Source organism: Tupaia chinensis, unplaced genomic scaffold, assembly GCF_000334495.1.
Source record: "Tupaia chinensis unplaced genomic scaffold, TupChi_1.0 Scaffold000231_2, whole genome shotgun sequence".
Taxonomy (NCBI): domain Eukaryota; kingdom Metazoa; phylum Chordata; class Mammalia; order Scandentia; family Tupaiidae; genus Tupaia; species Tupaia belangeri.
This window is the reverse complement of record NW_006159707.1, coordinates 1,709,791-1,725,875: the sequence shown is the minus strand read 5'-3', so window position 1 is coordinate 1,725,875 and position 16,085 is coordinate 1,709,791. Positions and strand designations below refer to the sequence as shown.

At 39.1% G+C, this 16,085-nt stretch overlaps 1 protein-coding gene across 1 annotated transcript in view; it reads left to right on the top strand.

Moving 5' to 3' along the window:
* The window catches only part of TNRC6A (trinucleotide repeat containing adaptor 6A), a 125,890-nt gene that overhangs the window by 67,699 nt on the left and 42,106 nt on the right, over positions 1 to 16,085 (top strand). The window contains 2 exon segments of the mRNA XM_006148291.3: positions 13,716 to 13,860; positions 13,862 to 14,133. Of these exon segments, the coding sequence (XP_006148353.1) occupies positions 13,716 to 13,860; positions 13,862 to 14,133 (417 nt within the window).

The following is a 16,085-nucleotide window of genomic DNA, read 5'->3' as shown; positions in this document are numbered from 1 at the left end:
ACCTTTCAAAAAAAAAAAATACCACAATGAGGGACCAGTAGATAGCATAATGGTTATATCTCTGGACTCCCACATAGTCAACTATAATTCCAATCCTAGGGCCGGCAGCTTAAAACTCATACGAGGTGTATGTGCTTGCGTGCCCAAAATCCTGAGAGGAGAATGGAGGAGAAGGGATTGATGCATGAGCATCCCCCCACCCCCAGCCCTGGGGTAAGAACCTTCCCCCACTCCTTCCTGCCAACTCCTCTTCCTCTTTCTTCTCTATCTCTCCTCTCCCTCCCCCTACTTCTCTTCTCCTCCTTTCTCTCTTTCTCCCTCCCTACTCTCTCCCAAGGACTTTCTTTAGGTGATTTTATTAGCAAGTCATATTCCTAAGAATAGCAAGCCCCTGAGCCTCCTAGGAAAGATGTGCCTGGGGAGATCCCAGTGAGAAACAGAAATAGAGGAAAAAAAGATAAAGATTTTCTTATTTTCCGGTGATCAAATGGGAAAAAGCATAGTTTATTGCTGCTATTCTTTTTCTGGATTAATTAAAAACACACCTGAGGGACCAGCAAATGGCATAATGGTTAATGTTGCTGGACATGGCAGCTTCAAACTCACATTGGGCACGTGTGCATGTGTGCCCAGGATCCTGAGAAGGAGAATGAAAGAGAAGGGATTGCAGCATGGCCATCCCCTCTGGGGAGGAGGGGTAATTTTTCGTTGTCTCTCTAGCAAACACACTCACCCTATAGTAAAAAATCTTAAAAAAAAAAAACAAAAACTCATCTGAAATGGAATCAACATTTAAAACATTTTTTTTCTGGGGCCAGCAGATGGTGAAATGGTTATGTCACTGGACTCCCACATAGTCAAATGCAGTTCGAGTCCCATACCTGGCAGTTTAAAAGTCATGCTGGGCACTTGGACACCCAGAATCCTGAGAGGAAAAGGAACTTGGGCCTAATCACACTCTCTAGGGGGGTGATTTCTTGATTTCTCTCTCTGTGTCTCTCTCTCTGGCAAGTATACATGCCCAATAGCAAAAATCTCTCTCTGAAAAAACAAACATTTTTTCCTGCCACGACTGGAAACAATTATTCTTGCTCAGTTGTAGCCCGAATTTTTGTTTTCTTAGTAAACATAATTTTAGTGTTTAAATCCATCAGTCTAGTGAGTGACCAAAATATTCTAGACAGTTGCATGTCATATCCTATTGCAGACTTATTGTAGCTAACTTAGAGAACCTACTGTGTGCGAGGCACCATGCTGTATATTTACTTCATTTAATCAAGGAGAATATTCTAAATATTTACTTCATTTAATCAAGGAGAATATTCTAAATATTTAACTACTAATAGTGAATGGGCACCAGCAACTCAGACACATACTGCAAAAGGGATTTTAAGCAGGGATCTATCTAAAAGTTTCTTAATGTGTTAAGAGTAACCCTTAGTTACTGAGTCTTGGGAATCTGGGGGCCACAGAGGAGAGGCAGGGCAACAGGCTGGATACTCTTAGAGTTCATGCAGTGGGTATTTAAAAACCAGTAGTGTACCCTGGCTTCATCAGTATGTACGAGCACAGTATTAGTCCGAGTTTAAACACCCCCCCCCCAGTATCCCTATGAAGGTAGATAGCATTAGTCCCATTTACAGGTTAAATTGGGGCTAAGAACAGTTCAGTAACTTGGTCATTGCTTATGCAGCTAATGAGTGCCTGAACCAGAATTTGACTATGAAATTTACTAGGCTCTACCACTTCTTTTTATTTTTTTTATTTTTAAGAATTATTTTATTTAATTTTATTTACTTATTCATTTACTTTAATTTGATCAGAGAGACAGAATGTAAGAGAAAGTGAGAAAGCAAGCCACCAGGTCCAGGACTCAAACCATGGTCAGCCATGTGACAGCCCAGCGCCCTCAACTATCATTCCACCTGCCAGCCCCCACTTCTGTTTCTTTGAACATAGTCCTACAGGTATGTGGAAGCAAAATGGGAAGGGTATATCATTGCCCATGCTACAGTAATAGTCACTGAATGAACTAAAATAATTCATCTTTCAATAATCCAAAAAAGGACTGGGCCCCATAGCCTAGTGTTTAAGGGAGCTGGATCCCATATGGCTAGCCATGGTTAAATCCCTGCACTGGTGACTTGAAAGTATGCCCAGAGTTCCAGTAAGGATGAGGAGGGGATTGTAGGATGATCACATCCCACTGAGGAGTGCTTTTTTGTCTGTCTCTTCTTCTCTCTCTCCTCCTTTCTCTTGCTTTCTCTATGTGTATGTCTCTCTCTAGAGAACACACAGGCCCTCTGACAATTAAAAAAATCCCTGTCCAGAATGCTGATTGATAAAGTCATACAGTTAATTTTTTAGAATGGCTCAGTTTGTTGTAGTAAAAGAAAGTGTTCCGTTTGTCTTCTTCTCATTAATAAAGTGCTACCTTATTTTTTCTTTTGATTGTCACTGCCAGTATCAGCCATGTTTTGAATTCTAGAACTCTATCTTATGAGATCATCTTGGGGGTGGAGAAGAGATAAATGAAAAATAATTGTGTAATAATCCAAACTGGCTTCGTAAAATGCTGTTTTCTTCATCATTCATGAAGTAGTTATTGGTTCCCCTTTCATTCATTGTTATGATCACTGGTAATAAGTGTGAACAGAACAAACCCCATGTCCCTGTTCCCACTGTGCTTTCATTCTTATCTTTGTTTTATTTTAGTAAAGGTAAATGTGTGTCTAAAGACCTTCAATGGTTTACCTTTGATCTCAGCTTAACACTCCATTTTCTCTACCAGATCTTTCTATTGATTGTGTACAATATTTAAAGTGTACAACAGAATGTTTGCTATATACATCATGAAATGAATAAGCAAATTAACAGATTGTCATCTCAAATAGTTACCTCTTTTTGTGTGTGGTAAGATCATCTAAAATTTACTGTCAGCAAATTTCCGATATACCGTTTGGCTGTAGTCCTTGTACAGATACTAGATCTCTGGAGCTTTTCATCCCACGGAACTGCAACTTGTATTGTACCCTTTGACATCTGTCTTCCCATTCCCACCCAGCCTCTACTAACTACCTTTCTACTCTGTTTCTGTGTATTTGACTTATTTTAGATCCTACACAGAAGTGAGGTCATGCAGAGTTTTTATTTGTGTATCTGGCTTATTCGTTTAGCAGCACCCTCCAGATTCATCCATTTTTTTGCATATGGGAGGAACTCTCTTTTACTAAGGTTTTTGCCATAGGGTACATGCACTTACTAAAGAAAAACAGTGAGAGGGAAAGTGAGAAATCACCATCTTGCAGGGTAGCCATGCCACAGTCCCTTCTCTGCCATCCTCCTCCTGGGATTTTGGGCATGCATGCACACATGCCCAGTGTGATTTTCAAGCCACTGGGTCCGGGACTTGAACTGTGGTCAGCCATGTGAGAGTTCAGTGCTGTAACCACCATGCCACCTGCTGGCCCCGAAGACCTCTACTTTTAAGGCTGAATAATACTGTGTTGCATATGTCCGTACACACACACGCACACACTTTGTTAGGGCATACGTGAGAGAGAGAGCAAACCCTCAATGGATCATATCCATGCTGCAATCCTTTTTTTCCATTGTGTCAGGATTTTGGACATGCATGCACACACAGTGTGTTTTCAGACTGCCAGGGATGGGATTTGAACCGTGGTTGGTGATGTGGCATCTGACTCCCGATGTACAGAATTCAACCACTGTGCTCTAGTGTGGCAGCCTTATGCCATGATTTTTTTTTCTCTGTTTATTTGTTAATAGACATACAGGTTGTTTCTATACCTTGGAATTACAAATAATCCTGTGGTAACTGTGGGAGTGCAGACATCTCTACAAGGTGCACATTTATTTCCTTTGTATATATTCTCAGAATACACATTGCTGGGTCAACTGGTAACTCTATTTTAAATGCTTTGAGAATTCATTAGATACTAAGTTTTTCAATGACCAAGTCTTCAACTACAATTAATTTTAGGCTTAATTGGGATTACTGTATTGCATGGATACACAGCCCCAATAGGTTGTGTCTTCAAACCTATAATGTAATGGCTTACATAGAAGATGATACTAGTAGGCCAGTAGGATAAACAGAAGAGGCCACTCACAACCAAAGATGACAATCCCAGAAAGTATGGTTGCCCTAGGCTCTGAGGTTTTCTTCCCTTTAGTATGCCCATGAACCCATTTCTGTCACTGCTTGGGAGATTCTGCTGTAAGAATTGGAGCTTTAGTTGAGTGTTTTCTCCCACCATCTACATAGTAGAACTTGTGGCTTTTGTATTATATGCCAGCGTTCAGTAATTTTAGAAAGACCACATTATGGTTTGAAATGTGTCATGATAGTACTTTCGCTCATGTTGAAGGTAGATGTGTGCATACCTCTTTGAAGCAGAAGCAGACATTTTTACTAGTTGAAAATTTACTGGGAGAGAAGTATTGTTTTAGTTTAAGGAGACTGTGCCTAATAATACAGAAGCACTGAACATGTCACTAGTGTAGCCTTAAACTAAAACAGTACCTCTTTCCTCAGATTAGGAAAGTGGAAGTAGGAAGGAAATGGGAGGAGAGAGTAGATTCCCTCAGTATTTATCCCAGATTTATTGTATTTTACCTTTTAATTTGGAATACACACATATTTGAAAACATACATTCTTCCAGGGGGAATGGACACACCACAGTTCCTTCTCCATTCTCCTCTTGGGATATTGGGCATGCACACATGTGTGCCTGCTGTGATTTGTTAAGCCATGGGGTCCAGGACTTGAACCGGGGTCAACCATGTGGGAATCCAGTGCCTTAATCACCTCTCCACTTGCTGCTCCCAGTTCATATTTGTTTTTAAATTTTAATTTCAAACAGCCATTCAGTTCTAACTACTTGCTGAAAAGTGTCAGAAGTCGATAGACTGGTAAACATTAGTTTCCAGGTCAACTGTGGTCATTTGAAGCTACAGCCAGTTACCCACAACAAATGTTCTAGCACTGCCTTTTTTGTGTATCATCTCAAGCCAGAATACCCCTTCTGTACATGCCAACATCCCAGAACTGACTGGGATAAGGAAATTAATGTAGGTTATAGAGGGGAAGTGTATTATTATAGATCACATAGTATGATTACCAGTCAGCAAGATTTTTATGGCAGTAAAATTTTTGGCTATTTAAAAAATAAACGTGATATTATAAGTTCATATTTATTAAATAGAATTGTTTCTTGCATGCCCAGCTAGCTATCTTTGTTCCTTTTACATATCTCCCATGCTTATTCTTTTTTCTTTTTTTTTTTTGAGAGATTTTTCGCTATAGGGCGCGTGCGCTCGCCAGACAGACAGAGAGAGACATAAAGACAGAAAGCGAGAAATCACCCCCCGGGGGGATGGTCACACCGCAATCCCTTCTCCTCCATTCTCCTCTCGGGATCTTGGGCACGCATGCACACGCGCCCGGCGTGAGTTCTAAGCCACCGGGTCCGGGACGCGAACCGCGATCGACTATGTGGGAGTCCAGCGACATAGCCATTACGCTAACTGCTGGTTCCCTCCCATGCTTATTCTTTAAATATAAGAGAATGGGATTCAAATTTTGGACCCCGAATACAGGGGAAGTTGCCAAATAGTACTTCTATAGCAGTAGAATGACACTGCTTTTTCTCCATTTTCTGTGGAAAGCTGTAGAGTAGGAAAACAACAAAAGTTACAAACACCTTTATTTGGAACTTCTTGTTTTAGAGAATTTTCTAATTACTTTTAAGTTCTCAACAGGTTTGTGCCCTTTGAAAGTCTGCACCCATGCTGCTGTTCATCAGGAAAACTGGAAGAAATAGTTTCACCAAAACTTGTTTGCATGTCCTGTAATCCTTAGACAGATTCTTGGATGGAAATACTACTGGAAGCTACTTTATTGTTTTAGTGGAGCAGCTAAAACAATTAATTCGTGGGTTTAAGATGAAAGAGAATAAGAATACAATTATATATTGGAAACATTAGTGATAGAAATAAATATGTTGCCTCATAAATCAAAAAATTTTAAACATGTCAGTTTGTACATATCAAACATTTCTTTTGACAAGGATTTTAGTTTATGTCTTTTTTTTTTTTTTTTTTTGAGAGAGAGAGATTTTTGCTATACTGTGTGTGTGTTCACCAGAGAGACAGAAAGTGAGAAATTACGCCCCCTCCAGGGGACGGCCATGCCAGAGTCCTTTCTCCTCCATTCTTCTTTTGGGATTTTGGGCATGCACACATGCATGTATGCAAATACTCCCATGGTGAGTTTTAAGCCACCAGGTCTGGGACTTGAATTGCATTCGACCATGTGAGAGTCCAGCAATATAACCATTACACCATCTGCTGGTCCCCAATTTATGCATTTTAAGAGCAGAAAGAAATTGCTTGTAATAAAGATTTTAATGACTTCATAGATTATACTTTTAAAAATATCATTTGAACATTTAACTTTTTTTTCCCTAGCCATGAAACATTCAGTTTAACTTGGTTATTTGGCAGGTAGAAAGTTTGTCTTACGATTTTTGAAAATCCAACTTTCTGATTTGTTGGAGAATGCATTAGTATATTTTTATCTTGCCGATAATGCCAAATCTCATTTAAGGAGGTAAGAAGTTCTTTCTTAATAGAAACATAAAGTAAAAATTTTAAATCCTATATTGTTGCTTTAGGTGAGAAAAACATTTTCTAACCAAGGAGCTTTCATTGGTACATGCCATCTTTTTTCTTTTTGAGAGATTTTTTTGCTCTAGAGCATGTGCGCTCGCTAGAGAGACAGAGAAATAGAAAGCAAGAAATCACCCCCTGGGGGCATGGCCATGCTGTGATCCCTTCTCCTTCATCCTCCTCTTGAAACCTTAAACATGCACACACATGCGCTCTGTGTGAGTTTTAAGTCACCAGGCCTGGGATTCAAACCACGGTTGACTACATGGGAGTCCAGCAACGTAACCATTATGCCATCTGCTGGTTCTTGTATATACCGTATTACCTGGTAATTTTAACTTTTTTGGTCCTTTTAATAATTTCAAATGCAAATCTGTATGTAGTTTCAATTTTCTGGAAGTCATCTTAGTTCTTCATTCTGTTGAAGTGACACCATGTGTTAAAATGGGACTTTGTGTACTAAGGCTTATCTTTTCTGCCAGTATTTTGGAAGATTTACAGTGGTAGCCAGTTTTAAAGCTATTATACAGGGACCAGCAGTTAGCATAATGGCTATGTCACTGAACTCCCATGTAGTCTACCGCGGTTCAAGTCCTGGACCCGGTGGCTTAAACTCAAGCTGGGCGTGTGTCCGTGTGTGTGCCCAAGATCCCAAGAGGAGAAAGGAGGAGAAGGGATTGCAGCGTGGCCATCCCCCCCCAGGGGGTGATTTCTCGCTTCCTGTCTCTCTTTCTCTGTCTGTCTGGCGAGCGCACATGCCCCATAGCAAAAACCTCTCCAAAAAGAAAAGAAAAAAAACTATTATACAAGGATAAATTGTAAATTTTATAAGGATATGAATAGTAAATGGGCCTGAGATATTAAGGGATAGAAATTGATGTTTTATAGATTGATAATACTTAAAGATATTTGATGGCTGGTTCATATTGTTTATTTTAAACATGTAGAGGTGAAGTTGAAGTAGTTGAAATGAATTCACTTTATTAAATATTTTCTGAAATAAATTTATTAAAATGTCACTTTTAAATGTTTTGAAGACTTAAAAAGTAAAAATTAAAATAATATTTTTACAAATTTACAACTTGGTATATTTAAAGCTTAGGATATTAAACTGTCTTTTCTGGGTTTTTCATTTGAATTCAAGACAATGGCTATGTTTTTCGGCTTTTGATTTTCTTTTTCAAGTAAAGACTAGGGCTTGTTTTTTCTCAGGTTCTCAGTTCTCCTGCCTCAGCCTCCCTCAGATACATGCCACCATAGTTAGACCTTAGGTTGGGCCAGGAAGCCAACCCGGGCTTCCCATGTTACCCCAGTATGTGGAGCACAGCATCTTAGCAGTATGCATTATTGTAGCTGGGCCCAGAAGGGTATGCTTTTCTTTGCGGGGAGGGTTTGCTATAGGGCGCATGCTCTCACCAAAAAGAGCGAGACAGAGACAGAAAGCGAGAAATCACCTCCCGGGGGAATCACCACGCTGCAATCCTTTCTCCTCCATTCTCCTCACAGGACCTTGGGCACGCATGTATACGTGCCCGGAGTGAGTTTAAGCCACTGGGTCTGGGACTCGAACTGCTGTCGACTACGTGGTAGTACAGGGACATAGTCATTACACCAACTGCGAGAAGGGTATGCTTTTACATAAGAAATATTAGAAAGCTCATAAAGTAGTGAAAGTTGATGTATTTGTAATTTGATGTATTTTTGTAGTAATTTGATGTATTTTTGCTTATTATTTTACAAAATGAGAGGTTCTCATTAAAGTATAATCTAGAAAAATATTGATTTAAATTCTGAGTAAGTTTTTCCATTCTTAAAAATTTAGTGTTTATTTTTGGACGAGTGCACATTTTGCTTATCTTTTTTAAATTGTGAAATAGATGAGTTGGGTCACAAATTGGCCAGAGATGTAAAAATACAACTTTTTAGTGGGTATGTATATCATTCAGTTAAAATTTCTTTCCCCTAAAATATTTTTTCTGGTAGCAGACAGAAAACAGTAGAATGTTAGGGCTAATTAGAAACTCTTTCTACATTATCAATCATACCAAACTTGTCTTCTTCACATGCTGACTCTAGATTTTCTTAAGAGGTTTATACTACAGATTTGTTCAGCAGCATACTAACCAGTTACCCTTGTTGATCTTACTCTTTCTCATGATCATTTTTCTTTTTATGGGTTCTTAATTATCCCACCTCTTGCATGTTGACATTCCACAGTGTTTAATCTGCAGTATCCTACTGTTCTATGTTGTGGTGTAGATTCAGTCATCTCATGTATGCTGACAGTTCTTAAATTGTTTATTTAACTAACAGTTCTTGAGCATTTGCTGTCTGTGGTCCTGGGAATGCCAAGATAACATGAAAAAGCTATAAGAAACCAGTATATACAGAGCACATCCACTGCAGTGTAGGACTTTGTTAGAGTTCATTGGAATGAGGGAGAGCAAGTTGGTTTTCATAAAATGCTTCTAAGATTATCGAATTATAGGGGCGGGGGAATGTTGTTAGTTGTTTCCTAGTGAAGATGGATGGAAAGATTTACAAGAAAGGTATCAAGACATTTTGAACAAAAGTAGTAGCATGAAAAAGCATGTTACTCTTTGGGGAACTGCAAATATTTAGCGTGATGGAAGAGAGGGAAGTGTATGTGGACATAGCAGGGTATGAATCTGAAAAATGGTGAAGAGGGGCTATGTGAAGGAGTTGGTTTTAATTCTGATAGATGTTTTATGATACAAATAGCTTAGAGAAGGTATATGATAGGTGGGAGAGGTGTGAAAGTAGGTAGAGCAAGGATTAAGATTTGAGCCAGAGAGACCCATTAGGAGATTTGTTTTGTTTTGTTTTGTTTTGTTTTGTTTTTCCTTAGAGCATGTACGTTCACCAGAGAGGGAAGGTGAGACATTGTGTGCCCTGTGGGGAGAACCATGCCACAATCTCTTCTCCATTCTTGGGATTTAGGGCACATACGCACATATCCCTAGCATGATTTTCAAGTCACCAGGCCCAGAACTTGAACCATGGTCAGAACCATTGGTTGGCCATGTGGGAGTCTATTGCCTTAACCACCATGCAACCTGCTGCCCCCTCTTTGGTCTGATATTAATATCTCATTTTAATTTTCTTAGCATTTCTTGGTGGTATAGCTATCTTTATATCTTCTTTTGCCTTCAGTTTTATTTCAGGGTGCTTCTTTTCAAAATATACCCCATAAGTTTGTTTTCCTCTTAAGTCAATTTAGGATGCATTATCAAGATGCATTATCTTCTACCAGTGAGTCTAGTCCTTTCATATTTATTGTAAAAACATGTTCGGGGGCTTATTTTTGGCATCTTCTTTTTGTATTAACTAAAGTAAAAAAAAATTTAAGTATATTTTCTGTGTTTGTTAAATGTACCAAGTTTCATAATTTTTTTTTCCCTTCCCATGATTTGGATGCTTACTGACGTAATAACTTAAAATTTTAATTACGCATGTACAATAGCTAAAGTTATTGAATATTTATGTGCATTTCCCAGCAACATCTTACCCCATCTCTACCTACTTTTAGTTTCTCTTTTACTCATAACTATCATATCCTGTTTTATAGCAGAGATTCTACTTCAGGTGTTATAGTTTACCTTTATAATTAGTAATTATTAGGTCGTTGGAAAAGTCATGACATATTTTTCTTTGGAAAAATGCATCATGACTTTCCTGACAACCTAGTGCATTGTCATAATGTCTTCACTGATTTAATGAAGTTTTTGGACCCTAGGAATGAATGCCCACCACAGCCTTGTTTTCTGCATGGTACTTTACTGATTTGAAAATTATGGTAGTGCGGCCGATGGTTGGGGCATTGGCCTCTAACATGGCCAACTGTGTGGTTCGAAGCCCAGATCTGGTGGCTTGCTTTCTTCTATTCCCTCTCTTTGGTTAAATTAAAGATAATGATAATAAATATAAAATTAGATCTTTTTTTTTAATATAAGGAAAACTATAGCAGATATTTTGAGTTTGAGGTGAGGGGAGGGGTGCTGGATGGGCTGATTAACTGCTGTTTGCGAATGCCTGGTCCCTTTTTTTTTTTTTGGAGAGATTTTCGCTATAGGGCGTGTGCACTTGCCAGACAGACAGAGAGAGACATAGAGACAGAAAGCAAGAAATCACCCCCCAGAGGGGATGGTCACGCCGCAATCCCTTCTCTTCCATTCTCCTCTCGGGATCTTGGGCACGCGAACCGCAGTCGACTATGTGGGAGTCCAGCGACATAGCTATTACACAAACTGCTGGTTCCCAATGCCTGGTCACTTTTGATTTAGGATTCATATACTTGTTTTCATGCAGGTTATTTAAGTGTTCGCATTTAGGTTATCTTCTAATTCTTTGAATATTTGAAGAACAGTTTTTGTTGCTTTCTCACTCAATAATACCTTGTGTGGTTATAAAATTGTTGTAACAATGTTTGCTTTTAGAATGGTCAACATTTTTAGTAATAAAGTGGCAAACCTGTGTTATAGCAGTGTGTACCATCGCTTTCAGCTATTTCCACTAGCCAAATGCTATATGTAGACTAGTACTCATTGTGTAAAAGCTAAGTGAAGAGGTTTTATGTTCCCCGTAATTTCGTGGATACATGTATTTTATATATCTTTATGTAAAGTGTACTGGACATATACTTTAGAGTATTTCAGCACATTGTTCTCATGAATTAAGTGTTTTTAATAGCTACTATTTACTTATTACTGTTTAAGGCACACAAAAGAATGCATACTGTTTCTATTTATTGGGAAAGTTAAATTGTCTGGGACAAATACATAAAGCAATTATACATAGAAAGTCCTTGGCCCAAATAGTAAGAGACTTGCCTGTGAGTGTCAAGGAGAATGTAATGGAAATTAAAGTAATAGATTGAATGCTTATAATTTTCAGTATAATTCCTCCTAAAGTAAAATTGGCTTTTATTACTTTAGGAAAATTGAATTCATGTTGAAAAAGAAGGGCCATATATTCGATCATATGTCTCTAATCTAATCTAATCTGTCTCGTATGTTAGACAGTATTGATATGATGATACAGACTAAATCCACGGGATGATGAGAGAAGGAGAACAGCAGTGAGGCCAGAGTGTTAACTGAAGAGAGGCTCTAGAGCTGGTGTGTTGGAGAATTGGAGATATCATAAGCCTTTGATAATTTTTTTTCTTTTTAAGATTTAGGCCACAATAATAGCTTTCATTTACTGAATTGTTAACAGTATTCTTGGCACTTGATCAGATGGTTCTTTACTGTAGGAGAAAGGTGTAGAAATAGCCCAGGTAGGAGAGGTATAGCCGTTTAACTCTAGGACTAGAGTTTTTAACCCTGGGACAGTTTTTGTTTTCTGAATGTCCTCCCAATAACATGGAGGTTTCTCACTTCATTTACCTGACAGTGGTGTGTGTGAAGAGGTATAAATATTTCACAGAAACATTGCTGCTGAAATCTAAGGTGGTATAATACCAGTCATTGAAGAGCAGCCACTGTGTGTAGTCTTGTGTTACCTGATTTATAAACATCAACCCAATTAACTTTAGGATAGCTCTGCATGCTATAGATAATTATTTATAGTTTACTATTTTACAGACGTTTTGGTGGGTCTAGTCGATTTTCTAAAGTTTACTCCAAAACATGAAGCTTTAGTGAAGGCAGAGCTGGGACTGAAACCAGGGTTTGGCACTATGCTATCTCTGTGTCGTTTCAGAGTGTGGGTATATTTTCACTCATTTAAGACAGACAGACATGGGACCAGCAGATGGTGTAATGGTTGTTGCTGGACTCCCACAGTCTACTGAGATTGAGTCCTGGACTCAGTGGCTTAAAACTCACACTGGCACGTCTGCATGCATGCCCAAGATACTGAGAGGAGAGTGGAGGAGAAGAGATTGTGTTGTGGCCATCCCCTCTGGAGGGTGATTTCTCACTTTCTGTCTCTATGTTTCTTTTTGATGAGCGCATGCTCCCTATAGCAAAAATCTCTCTAAAGAAAAGAAAGAAATCTCCATCCGTTAATTTATTTTTTTTTAACCTATTTGAGGAGTCCAGAAATGCACTATTTATATGTTGTGCTTGTTGCTATAGTAGAGAAGTGGTTATTTCTCAGGTTCACTCCAGACAGCGTATTCACATTATTTCTGTAGTTTAGATTAGCCTCGTAAATTGCATTTTTATATTTACTTTTTGTTCCATATTCTGAGTTTGTCTTACTTGATTCAGACTTTGTATTTTAACAATGAAAACCGTTGTTAACTTTATCTTTTTGTGGGAAAGTCAGCAGGTTTGTTTCCGCCTTTGTTTTTGTCTTATGAAGATGAAAAATATAAACCAAAACATACTAACAGGGAGGCAGAATAAGAACAGTTATCAGGAAATCGAAGATTCTCTTAAGACTACCCACAATTAATTTGCCACATTTGTTCATTAATAATTCTGAGTTCTATGGTTTTGTACTGAGTGTTTGTTCTCTGATTATAGAGTAATATGGAAAAAGAGATGGAGTGTGAGTGGTCAACCTGATCACAGAAGGCCAAGGGTCTCTGCTCTTATGGGATAGGTAGTTAGAAGTTTAATTTGACTGGGACCAGTAGATGGCATAATGGTTATGTTGCTGGACTCCCACATAGTTCACCACGGTCTGAGTGCTGGACCCAGAGGCTTAAAACTCACACAGGGCACATGTGTGTGCATGCCCAAGATCCTGAGAGGAGAATGGAGGGGAAAGGATTGCAGTGTGGCCACCACCACCCCTACCCCGGGGGGATAATTTCTCACTTTCTGTCTCTATAGCAAAAATCTCTCTCCAAAAAAAAAAGTATAATTTGACTCTTGAAAGTGATGTCTCCTAAGAAACTTGAGCCTGTGAATGAGTGTGTCCCTGGACACTGAAAACTTCTATTCCTTTTAAGATTGGTTTTCTTAGTGCCTTTGAATTTAGATGGCTTTCTATGGAGGTGCGCTTTACTGGCTAATCTTTTCCACCCCTTTTCTTTTGTTGGGATTAGTGCCAGAACAGATAAAGCCCAGTGTAAGCCAGCCTCAGCCTGCCAACTCTAGTAACGGCACTTCCACAGCAACCAGCACTAATAATAATGCCAAGCGAGCTACAGCCAACAATCAGCAGCAGCAGCAGCAGCAGCAGCAGCAGCAGCAGCCTCCGCCCCAGGCAGCCACAGCAGCCACAGCAGCAGCCACAGCAGCCACAGCAGCCACAGGCCTTGCCTCGGTATCCTCGTGAAGTACCTCCACGATTTCGCCACCAGGAACATAAACAGCTTCTAAAGAGGGGTCAGCATTTTCCTGTCATAGCAGCAAACCTGGGATCTGCTGTTAAAGTGTTAAACAGCCAGTCAGAAAGCAGTGCTTTAACAAATCAACAGCCACAAAATAACGGAGAGGTGCAAAACAGCAAAAACCAGTCAGGTGAGAGAAGGCATTTCTTACCAGACTCAAACTCTGTCATCGTTCACAGGGTAGCAAGTTCGTAAGTTCATAGCCTTTTGGTACTGTATTTGTATTCGTTAGTATCTGGGCTTTAATATGAGAGTTCTGCACAGGGAGGTATGAGTGGGGAATCCTAAAATGTTTCCTGTTGGTTACCTGCCCTTCCTACTTTAAAAATGATGATTTTAATTCTCTCCCTTCAGGTTCTGCCCGTTTAAGTAAGGAGCTTATAACTGAAATTTTGGTCTTAGCTATGACTACAGCTAAAATTGAGCCACTGTTTTCCCCCAAGTCATTTGCTAAGCAGTTAGCCATACTGTTGCATTTGATCCTCAGTGGCCCTGTGAAATGTAGTTGTTGTGCTTTTTGGTAGAAGAAACTGAGGCACAAAGACATTAAATAACTTGCCTAAGATCACTCAGTTACCATATGCTATAAGCCACTCATGGAAGCTGTATTCAGACAGAGAAAATGCACTGTTATTTGCTTCAGAATGGCTTTTCTCAGCTCAGTAATAGAGGCAGAAAATAAATTTAGTATGTGATTACAAGCTTTCTCAAAGCCTCATTTGTTTCAACATGTTCTGATAGGTTCTTATAGTTGGTCGATCTGTTTACCCATTTACCCAACTATTTTAAAGTTTTACTACAAAACAAATAGAAAATTAGGTGCTAGAGTTAAAAAAAAGTTAAGGTTTTCATACATGAAAACACAGAGGCAGTATATAGCATAACTGATAAAGAACAGTCTCTAGAGCCAAATAGACCTGATTTAAAATCCCGGTCCCACCATATCCTGGTATGGGTGGCCTTGGGCAGGTTACTTAATTGCTCCATGTGTCTGAGTCTCATCCTAGCAGCCTTTCCTAACTGTCCCAGGTAGAGTTGTTCACTTTCTACCTCTATGCTTTCTTATATATACCAAAAACTACTCTGTACATTATAATATATTATGGTATTTCACAGCTAATAAGTAGCAGATCCTGGACTCACATCAAGATCTGTCTGACTCCAAAGCTATGCTCGTAACCACCATGCTGTGCTTTGGCAACATACTGGATGTGATAGGTAAGGAGGAAGAGGACACAAATGTGAGTTTTCTAGCATAGGTACTTAGAGCAGCACATTATTATTGGAAACGACACAAATTTATTATTTATTCATCATGAGTTAATACTTATTCCCCATTCCCTTTGCCTCTTATTATCTGTGTGAGCTTGTCCAAATTAATTCATCTGACCCTTTTTCCTAATCCGTAAATTTATGGACAGTGGTACCTTACCATATATGGCTGTATTGAGGATAAAATTATATGACATGTTAAAGCAATTAGCTTAATGCCTAATATTTAGGTGCTGAATAAATAATCTTTCTTTTAAATCTTAAAGATGGACTTGCACATTTCAAGAAGGGTTTGGTTGATTCATACTAAACTACTGTCAGGTAGAAAGAAATTTGTCATTTACAGTTCATCTGAGAAGTCAGTTCGAAAGCAGATGTATTAGTACATGCATAATAAATAATGTGATTAAAAAATTGGGGGACGGACCAGCAGATGGCGTAATGGTTACGTTGCTGGACTTCCATGTAGTCGACTGTGGTTTGAGTCCTGGCCCTGGGGCTTAAAACGCACACCGGGCACATGTATGTGCATGCCCAAGATCCTGAGAGGAGAATGGAGGAAAAGGGATTGCGTTGTGGCCATCCCCCCGGGGTATGATTTCTCACTTTCTGTCTCTCTGTCTCTCTGGTGAGTGCTTGTGCCCTGTAGCAAAAAAATCTTTCTTTTAAAAAATATTTGAAAGTTGGGAGAGGTTATATATACAATGGGTGCTGAGTACCCACTGTGAACTAAGCAAGGTAATCTGATAATTAACAAGAGCAAAGAGCAAGGTGGGATAGTATATTTAGAAAATAAATATGCCTTTTCAG